This window comes from Eurypyga helias, unplaced genomic scaffold, assembly GCF_000690775.1.
Source record: "Eurypyga helias isolate BGI_N326 unplaced genomic scaffold, ASM69077v1 scaffold15884, whole genome shotgun sequence".
Lineage (NCBI taxonomy): Eukaryota > Metazoa > Chordata > Aves > Eurypygiformes > Eurypygidae > Eurypyga > Eurypyga helias.
Window position 1 is genome coordinate 27,352 of NW_010244518.1, and position 6,955 is coordinate 34,306.

Here is a 6,955-nt window from a genome sequence, read left to right on the forward strand (position 1 = left end):
GCCCTAAGGATATTTCATTGACCCTTTCTGCTAGCTTCTCAGATCATTTTCTCATCTCCCATGTTGAACGTGAATGTTGAATAGGTTGAACTGATTTTAATCCTGTATTATAGCCCAGTGTATTTATGCTTTAGACAAGAAAATGTACACACCCGCTTTTAATATATCTGTCCACGTAAAAAACAGCTTGAAGAAAGAAGGTAAATAGTCGAATTTTCTGTATTGTCAGCTTTTTATAGTCCATTCATCATTTAAGTTATTTGGTGACACACTTTGATTTTTATATTATGTAGCTCTTAGCATCTCAGGTTTAAATCTAAATAATGCTTATTACTCACTTTGTGCTCGAGAGAGGTATAGATTTGATACCAAACTCACACACACACACACACACAGAAGAACTGAATGTTTACCCAAAACAGTAACATTTGAAGAGAAAAAGGCATTTTCTGATGCATTGTGCAACTGCAGGGTTGCTGGATATATCCAGCTTCAAACCTCGAACGACCAAACCTGCGTTTGCTTCTTATGCTACAGAAATGCTCATCAAAGAGGATTGTTTGAGCCTAGCTATCGATAGCCTCAAGCCTAAAACTTTTCTTCCTATTGCATGTTGTTTTTTTCAGAACAAGAAGAAAACTTTGAGTTTATCATTGTCTCTCTCACCGGCCAGACTTGGCACTTTGAAGCTACCACATACGAAGAAAGAGATGCGTGGGTACAAGCCATAGAGAGTCAGATCTTGGCCAGTTTACAGTCATGTGAGAGCAGCAAGAACAAGGTATGGTACACAGAGTGATACTGAAAATACATGATGGGTGGGTGATCATCAAGATGAAAGCAATCAAGGACTCTGAATTTTAAACCTGTACTCCTAGAGACACGCACGTGTTACACAGCAGAGCAGCGATAGAGCTGCGTGTGTATCTCAGATTTTTCAAGACGGTTGGTGCTGTAGTCTGGTTTACACTTTGTTTTACAGCAGTTGAATTAATGGAGTTCCTAGATTATCGCTTTTGCCTTTGATATTGCTCTTAAAATTTGGACTGAAACCTGGGGCTAGGTCATGGACTCTTCCTACTGAAAAGCTGTCTAGTGTAGCCACTGCTGCGGGTTCAGGCTTGTTTCAGGTTAGAGGTCTGCAGAAGGCCCTTGAGGCAAAGCCTGTTGTGGAGAAGAGTGGAGGCAGACCCAAAACCCAGCATGTTTACTAGTCAAATCTTCAGTTAAATCTACTGAGCTCCTGCATGGCAAAATGTAACTGAATGTTCTGGCTGGCCTAACCATAAATGCACAGTAGCATTCAGCCACAGGGCTGTGCCGTGAAGAAGTAGTACAAATCACAGAAACCAGAGCTAAGCTATTGCTTTTGTCTGTTGCTTTACAAAGCATGTGCACAATTTTTCTTTAACTACACCAAATTAATTTTTTGTGGTTTTCCCACTAATGTAACAGAAAGCAAATCCAGAAGCAGTTGTTCACAGCTTTTTGGGGGAAGATGAACATTGTCTAAGAGGTACAGACCTTCTACCTTGCAGCTTTCATAGGATGGAAGAAGGGATTTGTTCTCCTTCCCTGTCGAAGTAAATAAATAAATTTTAAAATCTGAGGCTTCTTCAGCCATTGCTCATCTTCAGAAGGGCAAGAGAACATCTGCTTCCTGAGTCTCTGTTTGCAAACACTTCACAGCTAGAGAGCAAGGTGTTGAGTGGTAGTGGAGGGAGAGAAGTGAGGTGTCATTATTCAGACCTATGGATCCTTTAACGTTATCTGCCTAACAGATGTCTTTAATGATTTTATATTGCAAGGAGGAGACTCATTCTGAAACGAATGCCACAGTCGTTCAGACACCAGTAATTACCATCATTATAATATAATTTACTTCCCATCTTATTTAGAAAAGAAAAAAAATACTTCCAATGTCTGAGATAGAGAAAAATGACTGCTTATATGGTTTTTTTGCATTTCATGGATTTACACATTCAACTATCTGTGTTAAGGGAGCACAACAGAGGAAATTCATACACTGACACCTACATAATACTCATACAAAAGAGGATGATGAGTGGCTGGTAATATTTACCATGCAGTACCCACAGAGAAGCTTGGCCTTCGTCTATATTAAATATCAACAGATTTTCCCTTTCAAAAGAATAAGATTATGCATGTAAAGGGAGCTTTCTGGGTTATATATTCAACCCACTACAATGCCCAGAGAGATTTTCTTTCTGTGAAGTATTACTGAAGTCCCAAAACATGTCAGAAGAACTAGCTGGAATGGCAAGGTGTAGTTAGTTGGACAGGTCTAGTAGGTGCCCTGCTGATACATCAGGAGGACATATCTCCACATCGTCACACTTAAGACCTGGTCCTCATCCTGCTTAAACTGATTTGTTGCAAAGAGCCTGTTATTCGGTACAGCGCACTGTTTTCCCTCTCAGAAAGCCCACAAGACAGTTTATTTGGGTAGAACTGAACTACTTGTACATAGTGACAGTCTCCCCAGGTCTAAATAGGGTCATTGGCGGGTCATCATGGAGGAAATTTAAATGGGAGCCGTCTGATTAAATCTGACCTTTTGATGATAAAAAGGTTTCAGTTGCTTTTGCAAACCATCCCTTAGTCTTCATTACTGAAAGCATAAACATCAATGCAAGAAATTGATTTTATAAAATAATATTCTTATCTCATTTATCTGAAGAAGTAAACCTACACTGTGACCACTTTACTTATGAGCAGCTGGGTTCATTTCAAAGCTCATTTTTCCTCTGCGCAGTCTCCCCACTTGTTAGAATCCATACTGGAGACCCCAGAACACTGGGAGCTCCTGGGCAGAGTGGAGAGAGCCCTGGGAGAAATCCTGAGCGTTCAGAAACATGGGAAGAAAGAGGAGTCCCTGCTTGGCAGATGTAGACCTGCAGTATGTGAAGATGCCAAAGGGTCACTGTTTATTGAGAGGCAAACCAAGGACTTGGGTTCCTTCAATCATGTTCGATCAACCTTGGTCAAAGCTTTGGGTTCGGCCATTCGTTCAGCTGTCAGTCGTGTCATCTAACCCTCTTTACTGGGTTTTTATTTGTTGCTCATACGTTTCTTTTAATCTACGCAGTCGCGCCTGACGAGTCAGAACGAGGCCATGGCCCTTCAGTCCATACGGAACATCAGAGGCAATTCCCACTGCGTGGACTGTGAAGCACAGAGTAAGTACGGTTGCTTGGCTTCAGAAATTTGACCTCTTCTCCTTGGCCAAGACTGCTTGACCAAGGCCTAGGTGAATGCCTGGCGTGGGCTTTGACCTTGTCAGCATTACGTTCCGTATGTTGTTTGAACGTTTCTTCTTCGTATGGGGTTTGCTTAGTCAGACTTATTTTGTGTTAATCCATGCTGAACATATGCTGTGTCAGATGCATCCTAACTTTTCCCCCTTGCTGTTTCACATGCCACTTTAAATGTCAGCGTTTCTTTACTGTCCTTTGAAGAAAGGAAAAAGTAGTTTGCTGTTGTGACATCAGTTACTTCCATTTTCCTCCTGTTTTACGTGGAGAGGGCACATGTGCCATGGTAATATCTTCAAAGAGCTAGATCTTGATTGGTGTTTTTTTTTGGTTTGGGGTTTTTTTTAGGGTTACTTGTCAGAAAAAAACAGAGTCATTGCTCATTATATCTGGATAGCAGAAAACTGATTTGGGATTTTTTTTTTCTCCCTTTTGTGTTTCTTTCCTTTTTTTTATTATTTTTTTAAACATATACTTAGTGTTCTGAAAAGTGTTCTCAAGAATACTTTGAGCTGCGGTTCACCTCACTAACCCTGGCTGAGGTCATTATTCTGGTGCTTTTTAGTTCCAGGGGTTTGCAACAAAGCCACAAAAAGGAAGTACTCTTGGTTTAAAGCAATTAGTTGTAGAAGCAAAAGGATTGAGAACTTGTGCATTTTTATTTCTTTTGATATTTGAAAGTCAGAACTTTTCTTGTGATTTTTACATGTGCTTAAAATGGAAAAATATTCATTTATTTTTCTTTGGGTATAATATTTTTTTTTAAGGCTTGCTGTTCAGGATTTTGACTACTGGTCTAAGCCATTCTAACATCACAGTTAACTTTAAAATCAACACTCATTTGAAGTGCACATGCTTTCACATGACTAATTTGCTATCTGTATAGTTACCAATTTAGCTGATTCATTCGTTCCACCAAACAAACTTATGATCCTCTGCCTCATCATCCTCATAAGGGAAAGTGTTTCGCACCTTAGCATCTATTTAAAAGATAAAAGATTTTTCCATACCCTCAAAATGTGCTTCACTTCCAGACTGGTTTAATTCCTTCTTTTGGAAACTGTCCAATACTCGTATGCCGTCCATAGGAGATGGCTCAAGAAGAAAGGCAGCTGCCCTATCCCGTCAGCTCGGCACGCAGGGATGTGAGCCCTGCCTGCACCGGGCTTTGAGCACCAGGGCCAGGATGCTGTCAAAATGGGTTGTGGACCTGCTGGATGGAAAGCCCAAACAGAGATTTCACAGACAGAGAGAAATAATAGCAACATAGATAAATTAAGGTCTTTACATCCCCCTGGCTTGTAATCCAGCAGGCTATAAACAAGGGAAGAAAATGTTGGTTTGGCTAGTATTTTAACTTACACAGCCCAAAGTAACTCCTATTTATTAGTGTTCTTTCATACTGACCTGGTAGTCATTCAGATTTATGCCAAAGCTTTGATACAGTTCAGGTAGAAGGCAGATAAGATGCTGTGCTGTATATGAGAAGGACGGGGTCTTCAAGTGACCCAGAGGTATATTTAGCTCATTTGAAGTCCTCACGGGTGCCTGTGAGCAACGGCGGTGGGAGTTCCTGATTGCTGCTCCAGCCTGTCTGTACAGCAGTGGGTGGCATTGTCCCAGACCCTGCTAACTGCTCACCCAGGCAGAGCAGGAAACTGGGAGCCCTCACTGCAGGCTTCCCACACCCACACATGTCCTTCTAACGGATCCATGATCCGTTTCAGCTCGACCCAGAGCCCACACCATCCCCACGGTGTATGTTTCTCTCCCCAGTCGTGCACGTACCCCAGCATTTACGCAGCCAAGCTACACCTTTAATCAGGAAAATGATGGTGCAAGAAAGCAGCACTTCTTGGTTTTCTTTCCCCTTTTCAACGAGGTTGTTTTTCATCCATATTGCTTCACGGGTCGAGCTGGCCACGCGTGCAGCGTGCCAGTAGAAGGGATGTGCCAGAAACACGTGGCTGAGGGAGGGCAGGGTGGGACTGCTTTTTTTGGCAACACTTGGTTGTGTACCTTTTGAGGGGGGAGATTCTGGAATCTCAACATCATTGTTTGTATTCTTGGAGATGATTTATACCCTCTTTGACTCTTCTTGCCAGTTGGCCTTTCTAATTTTTAGGCCACTGTCATTCCTTTTGAAAAATCTGAGATATTTCCAAAGTGATGGAACTTAAAATGTAAACGTGCACATGAGGTGAACCTCAGGCTGCTGCTTTTTCTGCCAGGCTTTGCTTTATTTCCTTCTCTTTTCTGCCTTGCCTGGGCAAGTCCTTATCCCCGGAGCATTTAGCATCACAAACACCCACGCTGTTGTGAAAGGCTTACGTAGTTTGCATCTTCACAAAGCCAGATGTTTGGGAGCAAAGGAATATGAAATGTTGCTGTCCCCCAGCTCTATTCAAGAGCCATCAATCTTCCACTTCAGAAGTCTCATTCTTCCTCTTTCTGGAGCTCTTTGCCTTTTTAGCACTTCATCACAGCACTTTTTTCACCAAGGAATTCTGCCTTGTTGTATGTTAATCAGCAGCAGTAGTACCAGCAGCCTTCTGGCCCTTTGGCCATCTTGGACTCAAGGTTTTAAGTCCTGTTTTCAACTTTCCCATCCCAGAGCAATAGATGAGGCAAAGTGCTCCTTAAGATGCTGGCATTTTTTACCAAGAAGAAACATTTCATGTTTCAAAAGGAAAGTGGTGTTGCCTTTTCCCAGGGCATTGGAGTCCCCATGCTGACTTCCTTTAGAGAAGTCACTGAAGATGATCAAATTGCTTGGGCAAACCCAACTAAATTTCTGCACGCAAAGGATTTTAGCTCTTCCAGTCTTATTGCTTAACGAGCAAATGAGGGGGTATCTGGAGAGTGTGGAATATTGGGTCATTTCTGTGGTAGAATAAAACAGGGAGGACTTGAAGAGGGAGAGTCTCATCATGAGTTTTCCAGTCCAGTAGTCTAATAACTTACTATGGGGTATTTTGTATTTGAGAGCCAAACAGTGAAATAATCATTTGAGTGGCCCTGGGAAGCCTATCAGACACATCACAAGATTCCATTTCATATTCCAAATAGGAAAAAAAAAAATCCCAGAACTTGGAAAGAACAGAAAAGATGTAAACTTTCCTTTCTTTCCCTGCAACTCTTAAAGATGCCTTCACCCTCTGCTTCTCCTTCTTTCCCTGGCTCTTCTGCTCCTCCCCTGCTCAGTCCAGCACTGTCTGCTACATGCTGAACTCATCAGGATTTAGCATGGAAAAACCTTTCATTATGTCCAAAGGGATGAAAGAGATGGTGGGGAGGGCTTATTTTCCTAAAAGAGCTGTTTCAAGAGCTTTCACCTTCAAATGATCAATCTGATTGAGGTGCAAGTCAAAGTGGGGAGGAGGTTTTTAGAGAAGGAGAGAACAAAACACCTTTAAGAATCTGGGCAGCTGAAAATTGTAATCTAGGAATATTCAGTGGTGTTTTAAAGGCCGTATTTTGACAAATTGTAAGTAAAACAAAGAGAGGAAACCAGCTTTATAGCACCTACAGCTGCATTGAATGGGCTTTTTCCCTTCTCTTACCATCGAATTTGGATACTGAAGAGGAGCCTGCCACTTGCTTGGAAGTATTGTGAGCATCCTCCAATTCAGAATTACTGGTAGCATCAGCAGGGAAAGGGACCTGGTTTTTGCTCATCT

General features: G+C 41.9%; 1 protein-coding gene across 1 annotated transcript in view; it reads left to right on the forward strand.

The window, feature by feature from the left end:
• Positions 1-626: 626 nt before the first annotated feature.
• Positions 627-6,955, forward strand: part of LOC104508236 (arf-GAP with GTPase, ANK repeat and PH domain-containing protein 1) — a gene marked incomplete at its 5' end in the record, with an annotated part of 45,144 nt that continues 38,815 nt past the window's right edge. The window contains 2 exons of the mRNA XM_010149791.1: positions 627-781; positions 3,110-3,200. Coding sequence (XP_010148093.1) covers positions 627-781; positions 3,110-3,200 — 246 coding nt within the window. The remainder of the gene's footprint in view (positions 782-3,109; positions 3,201-6,955) is intronic.